General features: G+C 37.0%; 4 protein-coding genes across 4 annotated transcripts; 1 reads left to right on the top strand and 3 right to left on the bottom strand.

Moving 5' to 3' along the window:
- Positions 1-1450: 1450 nt before the first annotated feature.
- On the bottom strand, positions 1451-3922 carry LOC112194876. The gene is made up of 2 exons (XM_024335127.2): positions 3145-3922; positions 1451-1921 (listed from the first exon to the last, which is right to left on the bottom strand). The coding sequence occupies exons 1-2, from the start codon at positions 3612-3614 to the stop codon at positions 1681-1683; spliced, it is 711 nt and encodes a 236-aa protein (XP_024190895.1). The 5' UTR covers positions 3615-3922; the 3' UTR covers positions 1451-1680.
- Positions 3923-8785: 4863 nt separating this feature from the next.
- Positions 8786-11729, bottom strand: LOC112195433 (transcription factor MYB1). Its single transcript, XM_024335872.2, has 2 exons — positions 11333-11729; positions 8786-10161 (listed from the first exon to the last, which is right to left on the bottom strand). Exons 1-2 carry the CDS (start codon positions 11628-11630, stop codon positions 9293-9295), a joined length of 1167 nt encoding a protein of 388 aa, XP_024191640.1. The 5' UTR covers positions 11631-11729; the 3' UTR covers positions 8786-9292.
- A 6574-nt stretch (positions 11730-18303) lies between these two features.
- Positions 18304-21345, top strand: LOC112193543 (laccase-7). The gene is made up of 6 exons (XM_024333730.2): positions 18304-18583; positions 18850-19001; positions 19262-19506; positions 19595-19723; positions 19935-20885; positions 20990-21345. Exons 1-6 carry the CDS (start codon positions 18494-18496, stop codon positions 21118-21120), a joined length of 1698 nt encoding a protein of 565 aa, XP_024189498.1. The 5' UTR covers positions 18304-18493; the 3' UTR covers positions 21121-21345.
- A 4604-nt stretch (positions 21346-25949) lies between these two features.
- LOC112193095 lies at positions 25950-27370 on the bottom strand. The gene is made up of 3 exons (XM_024333124.2): positions 27140-27370; positions 26646-26972; positions 25950-26363 (listed from the first exon to the last, which is right to left on the bottom strand). The coding sequence occupies exons 1-3, from the start codon at positions 27198-27200 to the stop codon at positions 26176-26178; spliced, it is 576 nt and encodes a 191-aa protein (XP_024188892.1). The 5' UTR covers positions 27201-27370; the 3' UTR covers positions 25950-26175.
- Between the last annotated feature and the right edge of the window lie 328 nt (positions 27371-27698).

Genomic DNA, 27698 nt, shown 5'->3' with positions numbered 1-27698 from the left:
GTACTAGGTAGCGGTGAGGGGTCTAGGAGTTTATAGCTAAATTTAAAATCCTAAATCAACGCGGAGGAGGAAAAGCTTTCCAAGCAGGAAGAGGTCGACGAGCATTTTTTTTTTCTTTTTAAAAAACATGATCAAAAGATTTCACTCCTACCGCTATGGTGACTCAAACCCATAACTTAATCATTAGGTAGTGGGTGCTCTAACCACTGAGCTAACACCACTTCGTTAGGTCGACGAGCATTTACCTACAAGGATTCATGACAATTCTTCCGCTAATGGGCTTCACTTAATCTTTGCTCAGCCATCTCAATATCATTTGGCCCAACAATATCGTGGCTAATTTAATGACAAGGTTTAGTAAAAACAAAATTCAAAATTTACTGACATGTGAGGCTGTGAGCGGATAAGACTGGAACAGCCCAAAAACCATCCGGAAGCTTCTGAATCCAAGGAGTGTTCAAGAGCTTCATATATATGCAGGTCTTCATCTTACCAATTCACTAGCGGAACACGAGATTACCAATACCCCAGTCGGAAAAAAAGTGGGGATTTATATACTCTTGGATATGTTCGACATATTCGCCTAGAATATATGTGGCCGCCTAATTGTACTATTGTGGTTGGGCAGAATGACAATGATTCCTTGCTGCTGCAGACTCTTCCAATTTTTGTACACTAGTAAGTGGTAATCAATTCAGAGTGAACTTAATGTAAACAAACTATACAATCTGTCAATAGTTTCTGATAACAGTAGACTCATTTTGATTTGGAGAATAATATAGATGAAAGCATACGTATGGTTCATATACTGCACTGAAAATGTGAATGGCTCCATATGGACAAGTAGAGCAATCGAAAGATTCTGTCTCCTGAAACTAAAACATGGTAAATTGGCAATAGCTGACTTGTGGCTTAATGGTATTTATAATTTGTGGCTACTTCAATTATTTTTTCATTATCATTGGAATAGTATAAAGAAGCCGGGATTGATTATATATCAAACACATTCTTAAACATGTTGTGGACTGTCATAATTTTTCAGATATATTTTTTTATTTCTTTCCATTAGTAAATGTCTTAATTTTGAATTCATCTTGTCGTGACACTCCTGACCATTTTGTGTGTCCTGGTAATTTAGAAAGTTGTTCAATGGAAATAGGATTGGACCAACTGAGCTCTAGTTTTCAGTTGGTCTCAACTTGTACTAGGGCCTCCTCATTATATCAGTTGACTGGAATTCCTTCCTAGTGTGGAGTACTAAATGACGTCTTAGACTGCTTAGCTAGAATCTGCATTATAGTACCCGACTCTCTACGCCTCAAAAAATTAACCCGTAGGATTATAAACTGAACAGCAATGCCCTAATACTATTCAATTCAGCAGTTTCGTAATGTTCAAAGAACACCAAATATATTAGTCGGGAAAAAAAAAAAAAAAAAAAGAAGAAGAAGAGAGAAATACTATATATGTAAGACCTGATCATGAAATGAAAGCTCTAAACTTATGAACAGGAGGCAGATATTGATACAACAATCACTCTAGAGGCAGATATCTATGTGACCTCTGCAAGGCATGAAGCTACACGTTACTTATCATCCTACAATAAATTTTGCAGCTTTTGTTGCACTTCTTTTTTTGGTTCTTTTCACTTGTTCTCTCAACTCGATCTTTGTTGAGATTTCACGAAGGAACGTTGAAGTGAAAGAGCCATGATATGACAAAAGCAAATACCATACAAGCAAGAAGGAAATTGAGGAAGCGATGACCATGCCAAAAGCTTCGAGTCTCTGTTGAAGGCCCTGGTGCTGAGACTGCAGCGGTAGCTGAGGCACTAGTGGCTTCATTATTCAGCTGCTCAATCATCTCAATGTCATTAGGCCCAACAATGTTGCGGGCAATTGAATGACAAATCTCGCAGATCCTAGAAAAGAAAAAACCATGTAGACTCGAATCAGTATAAAGTATAAACTAATGATTCTTTGAATAAAAAAGCAGATTAATGACTATACTTGACAAAAACACATAATAAAACCAGATACCTACTATTAAGAACCACAAGTCGGGATCCTACTTCTGCTTGTAAGATAAGAAGGAGAATGGAGAAGGTAACAATTCTCCTTTTGATCACCACAAATCATTTCTTGATTTTGATGAACACTAAAATGCATACGTTACAAGTTTTGTTACACATAGCACAGAATGTACTGACAAATTTTCAAAGTTTCATCATAAACCATTTCAGATTCAAACAGTACAGATTTCATTAAAACTTAAAAGTAACTCCCACCATGTGGATCTGGATAACAATGTCACTCTTTAAGGAACCCTAATCAATGAGATATAGCACATTGAAAGGCAATCGGTATTAGGAGTGACACAACGACAAATCTTCTTTTGACCTGGATAAGAAACCTTGGGCCAATAATTATACATGCACCTATAAAGTTCGAGTTGGCTGAACTGTCCACAAACTATGGATATGATATGAACAGAGGAAGCTATATGACCATATAACAGTATAAGTCGAGGAAACGATGTAAGTGATGACTAGTCTAGTCTACTAGTGCGTCGGTAGCCAAGCAACAATCTTTAGATTTTTTCCCCAAAATATAAACAGTACTGGGAACGCCAATCAATATATAAGATGTCAAGTCTCCACTTTGTTCATAAAGAGAAAGAGGAATCCCTAAAGGAACAGTGGAGAGATTCCTATACTTTGAGAAAAAGACAGAGCAGCAAGGTATTATCGTTTGTACTTGGACACATTCAATCCCATTACCCTCTGCTTTTTCTTTGTCCATTTCCTCCCCCATTTTCAAGATAAATAATCACCCTCTTTACTTTCCCTGTTGTCAATCAAAAGCACTGCAGCATCTTCTATCAAATAAGCCTTCTAATCATTCAACAAGGGAATCCTTCAACTTTAAGAAATATACTTGTCCAGTATAAATTAATTATGGGTTAGGCTAATAACCTTATAGGTTAACAAACATGAACTGTATCAGCAGAAGTTACAAATTTGCTAAATGGGTAACTAAGAATTTTACCAAAAAGAAATGAAGGTTACTTTAAGACACATGTAATATTGGCATAATGTTAAGTTGGCAAGTGAGAATTACCAAAAAAGACTTGAGCTTTACTTACTTGTTGCCCTTGATCTTGAACCAAGCATCAGCACAGTTCCGGTGGGCTGAACCCAGATCATCTTTGCAAGAACAGCCCAAGAAAATCGGAGCTCCGGATTCATGGCTGTTACTCTCCAAGCCCAGATGGCAAATCCGACAATCTCTCTCTACTCTATCCAAATGCACCTTAATTTCCGGCGGCCCAACCTCAATTTCCACGACATGGACCGAACAGTCCGAAACCGACGAGTCTCTCCTAGACTCCGACGACGACACCCCGACCACTCCGGCCTCAGCAGGATCAGACACAAAAGCGGCAAAGTTGTACTCGTCGTACGACCCGCCGTTGGTCGAAAAGAACTGCGAGTAGCACGACCCGTCGTCCGCGTCGGAGAAGCAGACGCTGCCGTCACCGCTGACGTCACTCCTGGAGAAGGAGAGGCGGTGGGTTTGAGCAGCACCGCCGTGCTCTAAATCGACGCCGGACATTTCTGGAGGAGGACGGAACCAAAACACCCAGAAGCTGAAACAAGAGGAACAGAGAGTTGGAGCATTAAAGCTCGGAGCTTTGGGGGGTCTTTAAAGAAGTGGGTGTTGGATTAGGTCCAGTGCTAACTCCATTAGTGTCTGAAATTTGCTACCGGAAAACTAATGCAGAAGTAAAAGGTTGATCAGATTAAGAAGAAGGTTTCAGAGGGTTGCAGAGCCCAAGAGGTCATGCTTAGAGAGAGAGAGAGAGAGAGTTGGGGACAGAGAGTTGAAGGTAGGAAGAGAAACGTGCAGTGGGTGCACTGATTATATCTCAGAAGAGAGATTTCATTGATAAAGACAACTCCAATTTCCATTTGTTTTTCTTTTTTGGAAGAAAGAAAAAGAAAAAGAAAAAGGTTTGAGTGGAATATTTGGTGCCATACTAGAATAGCAAATACTGTCATAATTAAGCGAGATTCTGTACTGTAGGGTTAGTTTTGAGCTTGTGTGACAAACATGTCCATGAAAGATTGTGGTGTGGAGTGAAGAGGATAAGAATACCTTACCAATATAAAAAGACATGAAAATTTTCATAATATTTTGATTTTATTAATTATGCTCTGTGTTAAGTTTTGATTTTTGATTTTTCGATAAGTTCTATGTCAGATCATTAAAAATTTGAATGATATAGAATACAAAATTTTACTTTACATGTTGAAAAATGTTAAATTTAACGTATAAATTCTATTAAAATAAATATTTAGAATTTAAAACTCTTTACGGACAAAATGACTGAAAATTTTTCAATTTAGATGATAATAAAAACACTATTTTCAGCCGGAAAAAGAGTTTTTGCCGCCATAATTGGAGCGAGGAATATCTTTTTAAGGATGTAGATTTTGGACAACATTGCATTGCAAGGAAAGAATATTGATGTTTTTAGAAGAAGAGGCAATGGTGTCAGAAAGGAAATGAATATATTAGCTAATATTGCTTGTACTCTATGTACTCATCACTTCCAGTTAACCAATACTTCAGTTGTACTTTAATTTTTTTTTTTTTTGGGATAAATTGTACTTTAAATATACAAGCTAGTAGTTGCAGCACTGTTTCTGTGCATGTCAGTCTCTACCTTAATTGTCACGCTTTAATGAGGTTTTTAAAAAATTAGATTCATGAAATTAAAGCATTTTTTTATATACAACAGAAGTAGATAACCAGCTTAGTTTTTTTTTTTTTTTAATAATTTTGCTTTTTTGTAAATTTTCAGAGTCATCAAGCAGTTGACTGAAGGTGGACCAACTCTTTTCTAGGTCGGTATTGCTTATGTAATCTGCCTTTGCGTGAAGAACACAAAAGTTGAGTCCATGCTATATTAAACAAGTGCAAAAGATAGAAAATGTGTTACAACAATGAAAAGAGCTACAATCCAAATCTGGTTGGTGCCAAGATCCACCTCTAAAACAGATCCGGAATGGGATAAACATGGTGAATTTTCAGTGGGAGAAATTAAAATTTTATAAGAAATAATCTACCGCAATCTTATCATCATTTTAAACAAGTTAAAGTCCAAAAAGAGTTTACTCAAATATGTAATAAATCAAAACACACTCTTCATAATCATCACTTTGCTATTAGTAAAATTAAAGGTCCAAAGAGTCTCTCTAAAAGGTAATAAATCAAGGTCACATTCGTCATAATTATCACTATGTTAATGTAATCCTCTCCTACAAAATTAGCTCCTCTTAGTCTCTCTAAAAGGTAATAAATCAAGGTCACATTCGTCATAATTATCACTATGTTAATGTAATCCTCTCCTACAAAAAATTAGCTCCTCTTAACACGCTTCACTTTATCAATATTGGCCTCATCACTTAACTCGTTATCTTTGATTCTTTCTACTTAGGAAATTCTAAACCTCACAACAAGCTATACAAATTGCCGGCCAACTTAAGTCCTTTTCCTTTCATTTTCTAAGTAACTTTGTGTTTGATTTTAGATGGGTAAATGCAAACGTAATTGCATTAGATACATAATTGGCAATGGAGTTGGAATCATATTCGTCTACTTTTCTTCTTTAGCTTTAATCTCATCCTAATCCTCCTCCTTGTGGGTCATCCTTGATTCCAAATCTCAGAGATTTTCTTCCATAAGAACATAATTTGAAGCCCAACAATAAGTCAATAACAAAACCAAATCCATAAAAACCGGTCCGAGTCGCTTTAATTTCTTTCACATGTGTAGGTGGAACCGACCCACTTTCTCATATCCTAGAATTGAAATTGGAGCAAGTAATCAATATCGTGGTGGGGCTGCTGCCAAATCTATCTTCTTCCATTTGGGTTTTTCCTCTGCCTTTTCTTCTTTACCAGTCAGACAGCCACTGCCCCAAAACAAAAGCTTTCTTTAAATATCTGACTGGAGCAGTTTGGCGACAGCTACCTTACGCAAAATGACGCAGTTGGATTGATAACTAGGTTTACCAGCAATAAACCTAAAACAAAGATTCTGGAGTCCACCAGAGATAAAAGAGAAAACTCTCAATTTTGATTGATAATATGATAAAAGATAGTTCTGCAGCCGTTTAAGGTTGCTTATATATGGGAAAAGAAACCCTAGGGCAACTAACAATGAAACCCTAAAGCACACGGATTAAAACAAAACAAATCCAAAATAAACTAGAAAACCTAAAATAAAAATAATGTAAAACTAGTCTAAAAATATTAAATCACGAATCGGATTATTAAGATGATACATTTTGGCCTAAATCTGATAGGGCTCACTAAAGTGAGTCTTGAAGATCTCGTCGTTCCCATTCCGGAAAGGTATCATGCGTTTCAAACGGACATTCTGGCCAAAAGTTAGTCAAATCTGATTCAAAATCAAAAACTGACTTTTCACACCAGAAACCTGAAAAATCCAAAACCAAATTTTCTTAGATATTGCAGCAGCTAGTAACCTCATTATGCGTGAATTACCTATTTTCCAATCACTCTTCTTGATTCCACGCCTCTTCTTTATTTTTCTAGTTTTCCGGCTAAACCAGGCCCATTCTCGTCCTACATCATTCTCCTCCACTATGAAAGAACTCGCCCACGAGTTCCTCTTGAATAAAGGACAAGAATAGGTAGACAAAAGACCAGAGAAAAAATTAGACAATTGAACCTGTGGATTATTGGCCAGATCTTCTGCATATTCTGATGGCACAATCATGAACCCAACACCATAGATGAGTCTGTCATATGCATTTTGGCTTTCATAGGCAACCTTAGTAGATTCTTCTTGGATCTTAAAGTTGCATTCTTGAATGGCATCTGGTTCTGAATGGTTTATTTCAGGCTCCAAGACTTCTTCATTATTAATAACAATGTCTACATAACCAATTTCATGTTTAACGTCTTCTTGGTCTTCATCCATGAATTCTTGTGGAGGTTCTTCCATTAGAAATTCTTCTGGCTTTTCTTCAATTAAACTATTAATCTCAACCGGCAAAGAAAATTTGAACTCTAACTTCTTCTCGAAAACCTTAGGAGAATAATTCTTGATTGAAAAATCTCTTGGCAAAAATTTTTCGCTAAGAAGACCTTTCATCTTGCGCCATGTCCGAACACGCTCTTTACCTTGCCTCTGACGAGAGCTTTGAAACTGATCCCACCAATAAGCAGCATCTTTCTTTAGTTTCTGAGAAACCATCTTAGCCTGCTTGTGTGTTGGAACCTCCATGGTCCCAAAGAATCTATCCACTTCAACCTGCCAATCCAGAAAATCCTCTGCGCTCATGTGACCAGAAAAGTAAGGAATATCAGCCTTGGTTATGAGAACCTCGGAATCATAATTAATATCACATCCACCACCACGTGGAGCTCTAGCCCGCTGGCCTCCTTCCCCGCCTCTATTCCGATTGTTGTTGTTGTTGTTGTTATTGTTCCTCTCTCCCAACAATCCACAAATTTCTCCAATCTGATTGTTCATGGAGTTGATGGCAGCGGTAAACGCTACTGTAAGAGCTTCAATATCTGCTTTTGTAACTTCACCCATTGCTACCAAGGTAAATAAAAGAGACAGGGAAGACCTGCTCTGATACCACCTGACGCAGTTGGATTGATAACTAGGTTTACCAGCAATAAACCTAAAACAAAGATTCTGGAGTCCACCAGAGATAAAAGAGAAAACTCTCAATTTTGATTGATAATATGATAAAAGATAGTTCTGCAGCCGTTTAAGGTTGCTTATATATGGGAAAAGAAACCCTAGGGCAACTAACAATGAAACCCTAAAGCCCACGGATTAAAACAAAACAAATCCAAAATAAACTAGAAAACCTAAAATAAAAATAATGTAAAACTAGTCTAAAAATATTAAATCACGAATCGGATTATTAAGATGATACATTTTGGCCTAAATCTGATAGGGCTCACTAAAGTGAGTCTTGAAGATCTCGTCGTTCCCATTCCGGAAAGGTATCATGCGTTTCAAACGGACATTCTGGCCAAAAGTTAGTCAAATCTGATTCAAAATCAAAAACTGACTTTTCACACCAGAAACCTGAAAAATCCAAAACCAAATTTTCTTAGATATTGCAGCAGCTAGTAACCTCATTATGCGTGAATTACCTATTTTCCAATCACTCTTCTTGATTCCACGCCTCTTCTTTATTTTTCTAGTTTTCCGGCTAAACCAGGCCCATTCTCGTCCTACATCACAAAAAGCAACAGCTCTGGACGACATAAACATGAACATTAAACGTACGAGTCATCTTCTGGGGTCTACATTTGTTTTGTGTCTTCTTCATTTCGCGTGACACGCTTTGGCGCCAAACTTGAGCTTCAATGAATGAAATTATTTATGTCCCGGGTCATCACTCACCACCCATTTGAGTTGCCTTCGTTCTGTGGGAAGTGCTTTTCCTCAGTAGCATTTTTGTTAGACGGTTGTTTTTAGAAGCATTTGAAAAGTTTCATCAAGTATTTGAGTGTCTTTTGTAAATGGAGTTGGGAGCGCTTCTAAGTTCTAACCATTTCTGCCGAATTTTGGAAATGCTTTTGGCACTTCTAAGAGCACTGTGAAACAGGCCCCTAAACTTCTTTGATGGTTATAGCAGCTAGGTTTTCACATGTCTGGAAGCTGGAAATGCAGGGCGGCCGGGGCCTATGATTCTCCAAAGAAATTAATGAGCAGTAGAAAAACGATGCGAAGTAATATAGCTACTTTGAATATAGACCAACAAGATTTATATGGTTACACAACAAATAGAAACAATGGAACAATGAAACAGATTTCTGAAGCTTGCAGCAGCTACTGAGCTACAAGTGAAACTATATCTTTCTCGAATCAAGGAGAACTATACCCAAATTAAAAAGTTTCATTTCTCACTATAAAATGTCAAGCTGTGAATTTCCAGCAGCGCATCATACTTCTGTATCAGAATTCTGCCTCCAGCCTCTGCATGAAGGTAGTCTATTATTTAGGGATCAGCTATTATGAGTGCAACATTCAGGAACCCAGACCAAAGGTTAGTGAGAAGTGTCTATAGAAAAAGTAGAGGCCTTCCCTTATAATGGACTCTGAGCAGTAACAAGTTTCGGACAGGGAAGCAAGTATCTGAACTTCTTGGTTAACAGTAAAACTCAATTAAGAGAGAACCTCAGCCTGAGTTCCCAAGTTCAGACTGTAGGAAATCATTTTGTGTACCAGTCTTAGGTTGACAGCACATTAGTCTTCATGCTCATTAACCTATCCTTTCTCTCTTCATGATGAAAAAGATGATTCATTCGACTCTCCTCAAAATGCCCCAGTTGCCCTTGAGACGCATGAGAGGGTATACTACCAGCTGCATCACCTGTTACCCTTGCACTACTATTCTCCAAACCACTTTTAAGCCAAGCAAGGTTACTTATATCTGTGGCAATTGCAGCCAATTCAAAACTCGGAAAACAGGGAGGCTCAGAGAATTCCACAAAATCTGGCCCCAACAAAGAGTTTTCAGTATTCCTGCCATTCTGTGTGCAACAGCAGCCATGACCACACTGATCAGGCACCGACCACTCACCATAAATTCCTTCGACCAATTTACAAATGCCAACATCTAGTTTTGCTACTTGAACCAGAGGTCCTTGAACTGGAATTGGCCTTTGCAATGATGATGAAGGATCCTGGCCACCTAAATGGTTATATACACTAAAAGCACTTACACGTGCCACTGGCCTAAAAAGAGTACAAGGTTCTCTGGCTTCATTACCATACAGACCATCTGTTGACACCTTGTCTTCATGTTGATCATCTGTATACTCTAGAGAACTGACTTCTTTTCCTTCCGTAGATTTAGATGAATTGACATCACCATTTGAGAGTGTTTCTTCAGAAGATGCTATTGTTTTGTCCAAGCTAACATCTTCAACCATATTACCTGATTCTGATTTCATTCTGTCTGGATCCCGGCGACGTAGGGTGGAGTTCCAGTGGTTTTTTATGGCATTATCTGTTCTTCCTGGTAAAAGCCTTGCGATTGCAGCCCATTTGTTTCCATGGATTGTGTGGGCTGCAATTATCATCTGATCTTCCTCCTCTGAAACAATTCACAATAATGAGCCTTTTCAAGGGGAAGAATGATGTAAACATAAATTCATGGAAAAGATCAGGACAATATGTATTGAAGTGACTCAGAATTGATATGCTATTAGATTTCAGTATATTGCATATTTTAAGTAACCATATACGCATAACAACTCAGATGTGCCTTTTGTATAAGTTATAAGAAAACTTGGAAACAATAAAGCAGTATCTTCACATAGCAAAAGTCGGTAGAACGTTTTTACTTATACTTTTTTCTCTCCGCCTCATCTTGCATGATAAGAAATGCATCAAATACACTGTCCAAATCTCAGGCAGTAAAAAATGCTTGCCACCAAAAAACAATACTGCAGACAGGAAGTTGCCATGTCATGATCAAATCAACAAAATTGGAATAGCTTGTTAACAATGTAGTACAACTTGGTTACTGCGTAGGTTTTGCTAGAAGCCAAATTGATGGCACATCTTGCACCAATTTCTGTTGAAATAATGTGCTAACAATAAGCAGTCCACAATTCCATTGAATATGATACCTGAATATAAGACTAAAGCTGATCCTTTTCCAATAATGGGACCTTAGAAATAGATTTTCAACAAAAGTTTGCACTCATGATCCACAGCTCTAATACAAGTTGGCTACCACTTAATATCAAAATACACATCGATGCTACTTTAAAGAAGGAAATCAGAGTAATTGTTGAACATATCCACAGGATCCCCCACTACTTAAACAGCATCTGGTGTGTCAATCCAGTCTGTGGACATTGGCCCAAAAGATTAAAATGCCCAACATTTTCGATATCTAGGACATTTGTGCCTAATTTTCTAGACATTGCAGCATACTTTACTTCACCTATGAATCCTATGACAAAAATTTATCATCATTTAGGCAATGCTACATAATACAGACAGAATCAACTGTCAAAAGTGTTTCTTTGAAATAATGAGTTGTACTACAATTCTTGATACTACAAAAGTAACCGTCTTGGAGCTAATCTCAATGTTCCTTAAAACTTGAGAACCCAAACTCAGGATCCGAAAATGAGCACCAAATAGTTCAGAAAACCCAAAAGAGAAACAACTCCAAAGATTCATACTTTAGAAAAGAACTGAAGACCATACATTGATTAAAGAAATCGAAAATGGTTTTGGGGAGTATTAATTACCAGAAAAGGGCTTGCGCTTAAGGATGGGGTCGAGCTGGTTACACCACCGGAGCCGGCAAGACTTGCCGGACCGTCCGGAAATTCCGCGGGCGATCAAGCTCCAATTCCTGGCCCCGAACTTACTCACCAGCCGACTCAGCACCTTGTCTTCTTCCGGAGACCAAGGCCCCCTCACTTTGCTCTTTCCCTTCTTACCCTTTCCGCCTTTGGCCGCCTCATCTTTGCCGCTTCCGGCGTCGTCTTCGGAGGCGTCGACTTCGATGACGGCGACGGAGTCCTCGGCCAGTTCCGGTTCCATTTGTAGTTCAAGTGAGAGGAAAGACTGTGTTGGCTGTTGACAAGACAAAGGACGGGTCCCTGTCTATTAATAATAGCGAGGGATTATTAGTAGGACAAGTATGCTTCAGGATTTTCTTATTTTCTTTCGGAGTTTCGGATCACTGAAAAAATGTCTTCTCTACTCTACTTATTTACCTTGGCAACCCACCCACAATTTTCATTGTCAAATCACACAAGAAGAAAAATTATGACATTTAGAAATTAGAAATATTTAACTCGTACAATAGTAAGATTTATACTTTTTATCTAAAGGAAAACATTATTTGAGATTTGGAAAAATGACTACAAATACAAATAACTTATATACAGGAGCTTACTCAAGTGTCGTGTGTTAATTGGTAGAATAATCACATTGGCATATATTGTTAAGAAATTTGGAAATATACTTTATGGCCACGTTTGTTTCTCTATATATAAGAGCAAGTCCACTCATTAAGGCTGACCGGTCAAGACTATTAACTACTTTTTGCCTTTCATTTTCACTATTTTTCTTGACCAGTCAGATATTGTTCACAAAAATTCACTCTTTGTCACTTTTTGGGTCAATTTCTTGACCTTGTTCTTGATATTTTGTGACCTTTTGTGAACAGTATCTGACTGGTCAAGAAAAATGGTGGAAATGAAAGGCAAAAAACAGTGAACAGTCTTGACCGGTCAGCCTCAACGGGTGGACTTGCTCTAAGGGATGGATATGACAAAAAAAATTCAATCTGACCTCATGGCTGGAAAATTTGAATCCTATCTGACATGGATTACAAATCTAGTTGAAATGGTATCATTAAATTAAATCCGACTTCGTTTCGACCCATCCTTGACAACGCCAAAACTGCAAAAGCTCATCTCTTTCTCTGCAACTAGCCCCGAATCCATCTTCAAGCACAACGACTTCATCTCCATCAACAACCCCTCGCTATTATCCACCTCGCCGTACTCGTCATCGGAGTGGGCTTCAAAGCGGCCTTCTTGGTCTCCTCGACCTTGACCACCGCGATCTCGACGTTTTGGTTGATGGTGATCTCTCACTGCTTGAGCTCATCGAGGCTCTCCTTGATCTCACGCTCTAGGGTTTGATGGCCTCCGATTTCTGGAAGAGGTTCTGCTAGAGTGAGAGGAAATGATCGGAGAGCTCTTCCTAACTAACATCGTTGTTTTGGCATATTCAATCAGCCATAAATATATGCCCACCAAACGTGTTATAGGAAAGATGCAAGACTACTCCAATCCAATCTAGTCAAGTATGATCATGATTGGATTTCTAATCCAATCTAATCCATGGTACCAAACACAGCCTTTATGCCAAAAACATTTATGTATAATGCATTTGGTCAGAGATTCTAAGCATCTGATATACTGCATAAGTCAATTTTCTATAACAAATTAAATGTTGTCGTAGAATCTCAATTTTGAATCCTCCCTCTTATTAATAAAAAATAAATTCACATAAACCACTAAATCATACGAAAACTAAAGAGGTTCGCCTTTTAACCATTTACCCAATAATAGTCATCAAGAACAAAAGAGTTCGTTGCAACAAAATGGGCTTCTTTATTATATTCATTGGGTATATGCTTCTGTGATAAACTCAAAATTGTTCAAAATGGACCCAAGATCGTCGAGAGTTGAAAAACAATTCGAGAGATAGTTTTGCAAATATTTCAATTTGAAGTTTTTCAATTAATAACATTATGTCTTAAAATGACAAATTGTTAGTATTTCAATTATATTGTGTTTCATAATTGACTTTCATCATAACTCTTTTTTTTTTTCTCTTTACTTTTAAGTCTTTTTGGACAGTAGGATTTTGCTCTTCGAATTTAACAAGTACAAGAAAACCATAGAAGTTGTGCTATTTGTAATGATGCTTCTTCAGTATAGAGTTTTCTTTCCGTTATCTCACCGTTTTGTTAAAGCAAATGGAGTAGCCAGTCGTGCACTATTTGCTAATTTGTGGAGACTCCCGATATTATTTTAGAATATTCTCTTAATGTTTATTGTAATTCATGATGCAAGCTCTATGTTCTCCCCTTATAATCTGTAGTTTCACTAACCAATACTTAAGCACTACCGCACTAGTCTTCTTTTTATAAAAAAAAAAACTGGACAGTTCTTTTGTTATGATTTTTTTTTTTTAAAACCATGAAACAGAAAAATTGAACAGTAAAAAATTCGATGAGTAAACCGTTAAAATTTAGAAAATAAAAGAAGGGATTGCTTTTGTGTAAATTTGGCGGGACTCGCCTCGCACCGTTGAGAAAAGTGCTGCCATTTTGGCGCGTATTACTGGAAATTTGCTGCTGTCATCACTCGTCACTCACGTGGTCTGAATTGAGCAAGCACCTGGGCCGGGCCCAGCCACATTCTTAACATAGTTGGGCCATGCTAAGTCCCGAATCCTTAGTTGCATGTTTTCTTCTTCTTCTTCTTCTTCTTCTTCTTCTTCTTCTTCTCTGAATTGTGCTTATAGTTTCTGATAAAAAGGCCTAAAATATTTTGGTTTTCAAGTCGTCAATCAAATGACTCTCAAATGAACGAGTTAATTGAATTTGGATAGATTAAAGGAATGAGCAATTTATGACATGAAACAATAAGAATGAACATTAATAGATGGCAAAAATATAGTTGAAACCAAAATATGAATCGATAGGGTAAAACTACAACTCTGTAAGTGCATTGGTGTCCTTCCATATGATATGTTACATTAAGACCACAAAAAAAAAAGACTATATGTTACATTAAAGTATACTCCCTATAGGCTAATATTACATCACCATCTAAACAATAACGTCTCTTGAGTCATTAGCACCAAGAACTTCAAATATGCACTGCGTTGAAAAGTAGTCTATGAAGACATCGTGAATATATTGGCTACAATTGTTTATATTCTATCTTCAAAACATCGCAATTCAAAAATAGTACATACATGGAACAAGTAGTTAATCTAAAGATTAATTATGTGGATAAAAACAAAGATAATGTTTGAATTGGTCACACATTTGATAGTAACATATGCAATGGAAGAGGTAGTTTAAGTTACGCGCAAAACCACCACGAAGAAGTCCATGTTTATCTAACTGTGAAGCAAATCTAACCAAATGTGGAATATTTAGGATAAATGTTGACTATCAGAACGTTTATTGATTCACGACAAGGTTAGTTTGAAAATTTAGGGGATGTACTTCCCACCAATAATTAGTAGACTTAATCAACGGTCCTTTGCGTGTGTGGATTTTAAGATCCTTTCAGTTCTTCACCAAATTATCATCCAGACTAAAGCTTATAGATCTGATTTACTAGAAGGACAAACCGTTGAAATTACTGTTTACCCTACTTTCAGTTGACATTTCTAATTTTATATGGTCAAGTTTTCCAGGTTCCTAAATTCTAGATGTTCATTAGAAATAAAAGAGTTTTGCTAAGCATCTCCAACATAGTAGCTAAATTTAATTTTTAGCTATATTTAACTATTTTTGAAGCAAAATTCAACTCCAACAGACTAGCTATAGCTTAGCTATATTTAACTTTAGCTAAATTGGCTAGCTATATTTAGCTAGAGAATACTACATAGCTAAAGCAAAAGTTATATTTCTCTCTCCTCTTTTGTCCACATGTCAGTTTACGATTTGATGAAACATAATATATCACTTACAAATAGCTATCATTGATGAAGCAACATTGTTAAATCAATAGCTATATATCACAAGTTTAGCTAAATTTAACTAAAAAATAAATTCTACTGTTGGAGATGCTCTTAATTATAAGCTTGGTCGATCACCAATTTAAAATAGTCATTTGTAATTTTGATCTTGTAATGCCCTGGCCATTACGTACAAGGTATATTATATGCTTCATTTCTACGTACAAGGTATATTATATGTCTATTTTTTTTCTTTTCTCGTTATCCCTTTTGCCGTTATATGCATGGGGGACATGACTTTTACATAAAAACGAATATTTCAAATTAAGTTTCTTGAAGTAGAAACCTTTGACTCTTCCATCTTAAATATGCTAATGCTCTTTTGTTCCTTAGGTGCCAAGGAAGTGGCCAAACTCTCGTCAGAAATTATTTTGTCAACCGCTGTCCGAATCATATCTAGCAGGACTACTTCAAAACGTTACCTTTTAATATTTAGAAACAAAATAGACATTACAAAGTATATGGAAAACTGATTATGAGAAAGAATAATGATAACGTTACTTTAATAGGACCTGATGATGACTACCTGCTGCGCAACATTAAAACAACTAGGGATAGGCATAAACATTATGTACGGTTCAAGTTATCTCCAGATACGTGTATGGTTATAATATATATCACTACAAAATTTCGAAGGAATAATATTGTTCATGGACCAGCTAGCTGTAATGGGTAGGATTTTGAATCAACATCGTGAAAAATGAGCTTAAGATCCTGTCAAAATCAAAAGTCTTCTCCCTCCAGAAGCTAGCATATATATAATGTCCTAATTCATTTATTGATTTTAAATAGATAAAACTATAATTAATCGTTAAAATCTACATCTAATTAGTTACTCAAGAAAGTAACGGACAGATTAAGTATCCATGAGACTTCTAGATGTAAGGCCTCGTTTGGTTCACGGAAGGGAAATCGATTCTCTTGTCTTTCTCGTGGGGAAGGGAAACTAAAGTTCATGTCAGACTTCATTTCCTATGTTTGTTAAAGCAGGGAAAGCATTCAGGAAAGATCATTTGATTTCCCTTCCGATGTTTGGTTGGTGCAGGAAAGGAAAGTAAAAATATATCAATGTTTCAATAATACCCTTCTATTTTTCGTTGTTGTTGTTGTTAGAATGAAAAAGTTTTATTCAAACTAACCAAAATTACAAAATATGGGAATGACCGGTAGTGGACAAGAACTCCCCACTCTCCTTCCTATAAAAAGAACCAGTTACGGGTCCGTCATTACCAATGACATCCATGAGCCAAGAAGACCCAAAACCCAACCCCTAACCAACTACTCCACCCATTACTCCGGGCTACAACTCCAGCAATAGCATGAGCCGCTCTAAGAACATACCGAATATTGTGGATATCCAATGCCACCAGTAACTCTCTGATTCACTCCACAATAGTACCCTCACTTGATAGGCATTCATCACTTCCATTTACCATTCTCACAGCCTCCAAGCAATCTATTTCAACCACGAGCCCAGTCCAGCCTTGTTCCATAGCCCATTCAACACCCCTCATCACAGAGAACAACTTAGCTGCTCATGGCCTTAATCTTCCAACGACCCTCTCCCCCATAGCTGCTACCATATTCCCATCGCTATCTCGGCACACGATACCAATCCCAACATGTTCTCCATTTGAAGCCACCGATGCGTCACAATTTAATTTTAGACTTCCACTTGAAGGCGGAGCCCAATGTACTTCATTCCCATCTATGACGCAATCATCCACCTGACCCTCATGGTTGCGACGTCGTGCATTCTTTATACTCTCCCATATATTAAAATAAAAACAATCTGGAATGAATTTTCAACACTACCAAGGGTACTCAAACAATTAATGCTAGGGTATTATTGTCCAAAATTATTGCAATTAATGCTTGGAAATGGGATGGGAAACTCAATCCCATGAAGTTTGAATGAAATGAGTTTACCCCCAACTTTCTCCTATGTCAGGAAAGCATTTCCGGACTTTGTGATTACCAAACAAAAGAAATGAATAACTTTTCTTTCCCAAGTTCTCAAATTTACGAAACAAATGAGGCCTAAGAACTACATTAGAAATTAGTTAATATCTGTCGGGTGCTGTATACTTAGTTAATTAATGCAACATTCATATATTAATTAGGTGCATGCAGAATTGCAGATCGATATGAAACGAGGTCGATCCCTACAACAATACTTCATGGTTTGAAAATAGGTCATCGATCAACTCATCACAGAAGGATTTATAATCAGTACGTGTATACTAATTTAAGATATCTTAATTAGGGTTCAGGGTTCATCATGCATTATGCATTTGAAAAGCACAACTATCAATTATATTCATCAAATCTTTTTTCCCAGCACTAGGGTGAAGAATAACAATATATAGAACCCTTGCCATATAAAAGTGTTCTACTAAATTAATTAATAATTAGGTAGCAAGAAAGAGTAGATTACCATACAATATCTTTTATATATTATTAAATAGAAGATCAATAATCATTTAAACTTAGGTGGATAGATGGATATACAACAAAATTTAAAATCGAACTCTAATTTTACCAATGCAAACGCGCGCCTACAGAGTTTGATTTTATCAAATGGCCGGCACAGTCCAAATGATCATATTCAAAAAGTTACAGTACTCCGCTAGCTGTTTTGTTGGCATCAAAACCAAGTTTGTGACTAGTATGTATTAATTGCTCATCATCTTCTCTAGCTTTACGCTAATTATTATTGACAATGTTTGATGAAGTGTTAACTGGATATATATGTAACGAAAGTTCTTGGTAACGCAGTGCCAATTTCAATTCAAAGTCTCCTAAATCCTAATCAAATCCTTTGAAATTTTTAATAGACTTTAATAGCAATATATACTGCCACGCAATTGGGTATGGAGTGCAAGGCACTAAGCATTTGCCAATCATGCCTATATATAAGACATACATGTCTTTGTTTCGATATCACAAGAGTTATAGAAGTATATAATACTAAACATACGCAATTGTGTATGTCTTCATTATCTTTATAATACACCTCTACCTTCTAGCTACCATACTCTGACTTGGAAAGCAGTCGATCTCCTTCACTCCCTCTTCGTTCTCTGAAATATTCCTAGCTTTGTTAGCTACCCTTTCTTCCCAGCCAAATGGCGCGCTTTGCCTTTGCGCTAGCATGTGCCCTAGCTTTGTTGGCTTCTTCAGTAGCCTCTGCTGCAATAGTCGAGCATTCTTTTCATGTAAGCCGATCTTGGCTCTCAAGTTATTCTAGCTATTGTCCTTAACTAGTCTATCAATCTACATATATATAAAAACATATACATACATCAGTAAATATTATTAGTCTTTGTATCGCAAAATTCCTTGTCCTTAATGCCAGTTCTTGCTTCTGGCAAACATATATGCTTTCAAAAATCAGCAATGCTTTTCTCCCGCCAGACAATTTTAACATGTTACAACCAGACTTTCAATTTCTGATTTTCATTGTTTATTTATATACATACAGGTGAATAACTTGACTGTTACGCGGCTATGCTATAATCAACCGATAACCGCAGTTAATGGGGAGTATCCAGGTCCAACAATAAGGGCAAGAGAGGGTGACACTCTTGTTGTTCACGTCTTGAACCAGTCCCCCTATAACATTACTATTCATTGGTGATTACTCCTTTTCCGTTGAGATTTAAAGATAAAAAAGTCTAAATGATCGAGCTAGGCTCTTATTTTCCTCACACATGCAACAATATTGTATAATATGCGAAAGGCCTAATCGTTTTTACATATTGTCAAACTAAACGTGGATAGATAATAATTTTATTGAAAAATTGTCAAAACCAAGCACTATTAGACTAGGGAATCGAATGTTGGTTTTGTTTTTTGGTTTATAGATTTTGTGTTCACTTTCTGTCAATATGCAGGCATGGGATCTTTCAGCTTCTAAGTGCATGGGCAGATGGACCTGCATATGTCACCCAGTGCCCTATACTTCCTGGACAAAACTATACCTACAGATTCAATATCACCGGACAAGAAGGTACTCTCTGGTGGCATGCACACTTTTCATGGCTCCGTGCAACAGTCTATGGCGCCCTCATAATCCAACCGAGATCCACTCTATCCTACCCATTCCCTAAACCATACCAGGACGTACCGATTATGTTAGGTACGTAGTAAATTAATCGATTAATTAATACACAAATCCTTTCCTTCAAGCACTTAAAAGTTTATCAACGTCAATCATGAAATTGCAGGAGAGTGGTGGAATGCTAGTGTCGTTGACGTTGAGAATCAAGCACAAGCCACCGGAGGTGCTCCGGAGGATTCTGATGCATACACTATCAATGGACTACCTGGCGACTTTTATAATTGCTCTCAAAATCGTACGTAACCTAAATTGCATTAAAACTGTTTATATGTATGTACTGGTTATATATAACACATGAAGCTATAGAGTGATCCAGCATATATGTTACAGATATAGCATAAACAATAATTTACACCACAAATTAACCATGCGTGCACTTCAATTTACTTCTCTCTCAGTTTGCGTTTCATAATGAATAACACGATGCATTATTATCAATTTTTCAGAGACATATAAGCTGAATGTGGTGAGGGGAAAGACCTACATGATGCGCATAATCAACGCTGCACTCAATACCCAGTTCTTCTTCGGCATAGCCAATCACAGCATGACAGTTGTAGCGGTCGACGCCTCCTACACCAAACCATACATCACAGAAGTCGTCGTGGTCGCGCCAGGTCAAACCACTGATGTTCTCATCACCGCCAACCAGTCCGTCGGATCTTACTACATGGCCGCCACTCCTTACGCTAGCTCAACCATACCGTTTCCTAACACGACCACACGCGGAGTCCTCGTCTACAACGGCTCCGAGTCATCGAGCGCCCCGCTCATGCCTGCCCTACCTAATCCTCAAGACACGGCAACGGCCCATAAATTCAACAGCAATCTGACGGGGCTAGCCGGTGGGCCCCAGTGGGTGCCGGTTCCTCTCACGGTGGACGAGCACATGTTCGTGACAGTAGGTGTGAATCTGGATAAATGTGCCGAAGGTGTCACATGTCAAGGTCCACTTAACAACAGATTGTCCGCGAGCATGAACAACGAGTCCTTCCAGCTGCCTACAACACTGTCAATACTACAAGCATCCTTTTACAACGTGAGCGGGATTTACACCACCGATTTTCCCGACAATCCTCCGGTCGAGTTTGACTACACGAACGAAAACATCAGCCTGAACCTAGATCTGATCTTCGCTCCAAAATCTACCAAAGTCAAGAAGTTGAAGTACAACTCAACTGTAGAGATCGTGCTGCAGAACACGGCGTTTTTAGCAATCGAGAATCACCCTATTCATATTCATGGTTTCAACTTCCACGTATTAGCTCAAGGTTTTGGAAATTATGACCCCATTAACGATAGCAAGAAATTCAATCTTGTTAACCCACAAATTCGTAACACAATTGGTGTTCCAGTCGGAGGATGGGCGGTGATCAGATTTCAAGCAAATAATCCAGGTTAATCACTAATCAAAAGCTCTAGCTTGTTATTAATTTATTTCTAATGTTTTATACCATAATTAATATTGATTCGTTTTTCTTTCTTTTTTTGAACTGTATAGGTATATGGATGGTACATTGTCATCTGGACGTGCACTTGCCGTGGGGTCTGGCCACGGCTTTTGAGGTTGAAAATGGACCAACTGTTGCATCTACTTTGCCTCCGCCACCGCTCGATCTACCCAAATGTTAAATGTCTTCTACTCAAGATTCATTCCAACAGAAACAGCTAGTGTCACTACTATTCTAAGATTTCTATTTATTTTGTTATGATTCGGTTATCAATTTCATTATGTTCTGATTGATAATAATCTGTAATAAAGTTATTGACCAATATATGAGTGTCTATTGTACTGTATAAGGGGTCAATTTTACTGTAATAAAGATATTGACCAATATATGTGTGTTAATCTTTTGATACTACTTGTTAGTTTTACACTTAAAGATCTTAATTTACAAGCACAAGATAGAAAAATGGAAGAAATCACAAGAAGTGTTAATTAATTAGCAGAAGAAATGTTCCCTAAAAAAAATTCTTATATATCACTTAATAATGACTCCTAATTTGCTAATTAGGAGTACGTACTCCATTGCAAAATATAAGAATTTGGAGAAGACATATACGATTGATACGTGTGAAAAAGTAATTGAGAACCCACTTTCCCGGTTGCCCTAATTTTACTAGTATTCCTCCCTTGTTTTTTTCCCACAAAATTCATTCCTGTCACTAATATTTGAAAGGAAATGATTTGAAGAAAACCGGAGAGCGTGTTTAGTATACAGATGCATAGGCAAACGCTTTGTACAAGTTTCGTGATTGGTCCTCCTCCTGCTTCTACTTGTTCTGAAGCAGGGCCAGAGACAGCGCTAGAACTCTTGGTACGGTGAGGTTCCGAACGTTGTCTCACACATAGGTAAGGCAAGAACACTCCTGCAAAACACAAAAACATTACCCAAAATGAACATTATTTCCATGCACCGTAGCCAGAAATTTTTATCAAGGAGGGTCAAAATTTAAATGGCTACAATTACCTTATATATTGAAGTATCATCAGATAATTAATACTTTATTTAGTTAAAACTGTACCAAAGTAGCTTTTTAATTTTAAAGACAAATACATTAAACTGTATTAATATTTCCCGACACTTTTTCAATGCCGGGTAAAAATAGAAGAATAGTCCAATACTCCAATGTGTTGTTGTACTTGGTCTATTGACAAAAAAAAAAAAACAGGGTCTTGATACAGAGGAAACACACAAAGTCTTTTGTTAGAAGATATTATAAAGTGGGCACGAGTTCAGCCAAACCAATGAGCAGAACTTCGATTAAACTATTAAAGTACTCCTCAGCCAATCAGACTTGGTTTTATATGAAAGAATTGAAGCTTACATCTCAGCCAATAGCCCAATATGGAGCAATTTCCAAAAGTTGAGAGGGGTCAATTGACCCTTCTCACTGCCTATACCATTTTAACGTGAATGAATAGTGTGTGCTCTCTGATACCACCATGTTATATATAGTTATGGATCTTACCTTCTCCGGCGGCCAAGTTCAAGTAAAGTTCGACAAGGTTGGAGCACTTCTCATAGCAGTCGCGGGTGCATAGCTTGTTGAGGAAGTGAGGCTCAAGGAAGGCATCAGAGGAAATACCAACAGCATCCCTATCAACACCACATGCCTTCACACATTCATCTGTCTCTATGTATTCAGCCATCTTATCTACCACAACTTCAGATGTCCTGCACTGTTTATCCATGCTTCCAGTTTTCCCGGCATTGTTTCTAATAAACACCTCTTCCCAGAAGATGATACAGAAAATGCACAGATATGATTTGGTAACTCCTCACGTATATAAGCTCACCTAGAGTTGCATGGATGAAGAGGGAAGAGAGGAAGATAACCAAAAGACACTTGGTTGATGAGAAGTCCATGTGCGCTTAATTTGTTTTTTTTTTTTTTTTGGTCAAAATGTGCACTTAATTTGTTTGAAGATTGTGTATTGGTCTATTGGAAATATATATGGAGTTAACTTTCTTGTTCGTGAGAGAGTGATAATCAGAGAAAGTTCGTATATATATGGAGCAGTTTACAATAAAGCTATCGACCAACTAAATATAGGAAAAGAGACTTTAATTGAGCCATTGAATTCTAAGGCCTTCTCTATATTGGGGAAGCTGGCTATTCCTTATAATTAGGGATATAAAGTAATTCATTAATCATGACAATCAAAAGGAGATGGAAAGGTCATATGATGCCCCTTCTAGGCCCAATTTGACAAAAAAAAATTTCTCCATAGGCCCAACAACATTTTTGCTTGAGTTCCACACCATCTGCTTTTGGTTTTCATGGGTTTTCCAAGATTCTAAATCTACATATTTATAGACAGTGTACGTGATTCCAATATGCAGTATGAATATATTGTTCCAACAAAAATTTGAGCTTTAGGGACCCCTCAAATTTTGAATTATTATCATCGCATCCTTTATTTTGAGACGTGATGATATATTTTTTTAGAAAAATAAAATTGCATATTATTAAGGAATTGAGATGTTTAAAATAAATATTAATACATTGGATGACCGATGAGGTCTATCCATTTCTCAAACTTTGAAATGTAGAAAACAAAAGATGGATCCTAACTAAAATATGTGTTGTCTGAATACATTTCACACAGTTATGTACAAAAAACTGGATACTAAAGAAATGGAAAAATATCATCACTTCTTCTTCTATTAAAAGACTTCAGCAAACAGCCGAACAAGCAGGTTCTTCACTAAGCAAACCCGCAACCAACGTCTGTACCTCCGATTCCAATTGATAATTTCTCAATGCCTGATTGTGCTTAGAGATCCAAAGCAAAGATAAAGGCTAGGGATGAAAACTTGATGGCTCCCAGTATCCTATAACAATTAACATGAACTTAGCACACTAGGCTTAAGCTAGCTTAGGAACAGAGGACACTAGAATTGAAGAGTCAGGTCCAAACTATTATCCCATAAGTATATTCCGCCAGCCTTTTGTGCCCAGCAAGAGAGACCAAAGGTTCAATGATCCCACTTTCAACAATAAACATGACTGATAGCATGGCATGCTAAAACAAAGAAACGGTCACAGAGATTGCATATATGGAGAAGTCCTGCTCCAACTTAATAGCAACTAGCAATTTAGCAACAGTACTGCAACAGCGAAAATCATCAACTTGATTTTATGAGTGAGGTAATGCATTGTTTACAAGAATGTATAAATATGAAAAATTATAGCACTAGTGATCATAAAGTGCACAGATATGAGATATTTACAAGTTCAAGCCACGTAGAGTCATCAGTCATCACAAATTGGGATTTCGGTAGCAAATTGTATTGATCATCATCAGAATTTCTTTTCTAGAAAAAACTGCCTTCTTTGTTTTTCATCTTTTTGGGAATTGGAGTATGCATAAATCAATACAGAAAAGTATAGGTAATTCTCGAGAAACCAAAATTTGAATCTCCGTATGAAAATCCATTTCTTCAAATCTTTTCTCAAATTTAAAGTTGAGAAAATATATATTTTCCTGTAATCAGGGATTTAGGCTCAATATCTCCTCTTGTATTTGACAGTTTCATTAATCAAGATTTGAGGGCAGCCGCACCAGCTCTTCATCTTCAATATATATATATATATATATATATATATTATACATGTAACTCTTGAAGAGTAAGTTTATTTTTTCAGTCTTGGTTCATGGTACATGGTGATTTTCATACCTAAGGTTTTGGTTATTTTGATTTATACATGTTTGGTTGTCTTTAGTTTGCTCTCTCGCTGCTTATACATTTTTTCTAAATATAAGTTGAGAATTACTTATTCAATTTAAAATAAAGTAAAATAAAATATAAAAAAAGTAAAACTATGATCTCCCTCTTCGCAAAGTCAAAAAGCTGCATTCTAAATCTTAGGAATAAAAATGATGTTATAAAGATTCAAATGGAATTTTCATATACACATCGAAAAGTTTGACTTTAGGTCTTTAGCAATGGAGACCGGCCCACTTATTGGCTCCTTCCCAAATAGGAGTTTTTCTCTAAACTGGTTTTTCAAATTAGTAGGAGTGGATTTTCTCCAAAAAAAAAAAAAATAGTAGGAGTGGAGATGCACTAACAATAATACTTATATGACTATATCTTTTTGAACTTGAATTAGTAGTTAAGTAGTGATGTTATTGTCAATACACTTTTGTCCAACAACTCATGGGTGCAATTCAATACTTTATACTACAAAAAATAAGACTTAAGTCCGGTTTGGAAAAACTTAGTTTTAAGTAATAATCAGTTGTAGCTCTTAGCATTAGAAAGTAGTTTCTTAACAAGTTTATTAGCTGCTTCAGTCTCGTTCAGGTGGTCAGTTGATTTTGTAGTTCGCTATGTTTAGCTATCATTGGATTTAGATCCAAATGTAAGAAATAATAAGGCAATTATATTGCTCATTATTCTTCTCACTTGGATTTAATACAATGACAATTGTGCACAACTGAGTACATATTTTGAAATAAGCTGATTGATTTTTAGCCACTATCAAATAATAATATAGATTTTGAAGTAAGCTTTTTAAAAATTTTCAGTGGATTAGTTTTGCTGCTTAATTTATTTTTTAAAAAAATCTTTAAACAATTTTAGACGCTCGAAATTACATCATATTGTGATGTACTTGAGTACGAAACTTAAGAAAATGTTCTCGGTTCGTGGGAGGTCAAGTCAATCTAGGCCCAACCAAAACAACTTGCAATATAAGATTGTTAGTTAACTAGAGATAAATTAGTATTGAAAATAGATTTTATTGATCAATCAATTAAAGAGCAGAAAGAAAGTAAAAGCTTTGGTCTTTGGAGAAAAACATGAAGACATGTCTAGATCTGTAATCTTTTTGGCATGAACCGTTGTATATCATGTACGTATTTCAATGGGTATTACAATAAATTTTCGAGCAAATGTCCGTAAATCTCATCAAAGCTACCCCATCCAGAAAAGGAAAACGAATCACGTACACACCCAAACACCCTTCAGGTCTATTTCTTGGCTAGACATTAATTATTGCTCGCTCAGTTTACACTAATATATATTGAAAATGATTAAATGAAACAATGTGATGAAGAAGAAATCACATAGGCTAGACATTAATTATTGCTCGCTCAGTTTACACTAATATATATTGAAAATGATTAAATGAAGCAATGTGATGAAGAAGAAATCACATAGCATCGATCGATCATTAGAAAGGAGCAGGAGAAGAAGGAACAGGGGAAGAAGCGGGGAAGTAATCTGAAGAGGGGCCAGGGGCGGCATGTATGTCTTCTGATGAAATAGGACCAGGGGCAGCATCGCCGGAGCTCATCAGTTCAATCATGGCACGGCGAGGGTTGGATCGTTGTCTCTCACACAGATCAGGCAAGAACACTCCTGCATTTACAAGAACATTAAATTAATTTACTACGTATTTTCATTGCATAGTTTCTTTTCTCTTTTATTTTTTTAATGGAAAGGGAAGTATTTATCACAAGGAAGGTATCATTACACCATCATGGGCAGACAATGAAAGGGAAGCATCACCATGCAAGAAACCGGAAAGATTCTTAGGTGCCTTTGTGAACAAAATACATATTTGTTCTACTTTGTTTTAGAGTTTGGGTCCCAAGGATGGGAATGTTTTATATTTAATATGTTGTGAATTAGGTAACTTACCCTCTCCGGCAGCCAAGTTGAAGTAAAGTTCAACAATGTTGGGGCACTTCTGGTAACAGTTGGGAGAGCAAAGCTTGCCCATAAACTGAGGCTCAAGAAGGGCATCGGAGGAAATTCCGACGGACTTTCTATCAACACCGCAAGCATTCACACACTCATCTGTCTCCATGTACTCGGCCAAACCCTCAACCACAATCTCTGATGTCCTGCACTGGTACTCTACGCTTCCATCGTTCTTTGCCATTGTCTCGATTAAACATCTTTTCCCGGCAGATGACACCGAAAATGCGCAAACATCATTTGGCAAATCCTCACATACAAAAGCAGCTGAGAAAACCAACAGAAAGAACTTAATACAACACGTAATCTAAGATTTGGAAAACACTAGATGCGGGTTTAAGTGCGGATGTTCTCGATCTGAGTGTGTTCAATCCTTGAACCCTCAGATATTATGGTCCGCCCTTGAACATTTTCAGAAAGAAAAATTTATGTACCTAGAGCTGCATGGATGAAGAGGGAGGAGAGGAAGAGAACCAATGGAAGCTTGGTCGCCATGAGGTCTGATTCCTTAGACAAATAAAAGAGAACTAAGAGAAGTTTGATTTGTTTGTGAGAGATGAGAATAGAGGAGGGTGTGTATTAGTGTGTATGCGGTGAACAGGTATGATGATTTTATGAACTATGAAACTGAAATGGTTGAACGAGCTATATATAGAGAAGAGTCCACCGGCTTAAGGCTCTGAAATTAATTGCTTGGAAGTTTGGCTACTTGAATATTAACGAGTCTCTCTATATTCCAGGACGCGTTCCAAACCTGAGAGGTCGGTGTGAAACTATTACTTGTCAGGGAAAAATTGTCACATCCCTCTTTGAATATTAATTTAAATTTATGCTGTCCTTAATTTTAGTTTTCTTAATTACCATTCTCAATTTTTTTATTCTCTTCATTGTTATTGACTCATTTGGTTTGTTTTATACGTGCTTTCTTATTGACGCCTAGTTAAGACGTGTTGAATAGCCTATCGTGTCGAATTTTCCAGCAGCTTGTAGTCT

Source organism: Rosa chinensis, chromosome 3 (genome assembly GCF_002994745.2).
Source record: "Rosa chinensis cultivar Old Blush chromosome 3, RchiOBHm-V2, whole genome shotgun sequence".
Taxonomy (NCBI): domain Eukaryota; kingdom Viridiplantae; phylum Streptophyta; class Magnoliopsida; order Rosales; family Rosaceae; genus Rosa; species Rosa chinensis.
Note: the sequence above shows the minus strand (reverse complement) of the source record. Positions and strands in the feature narration are given on the sequence as shown.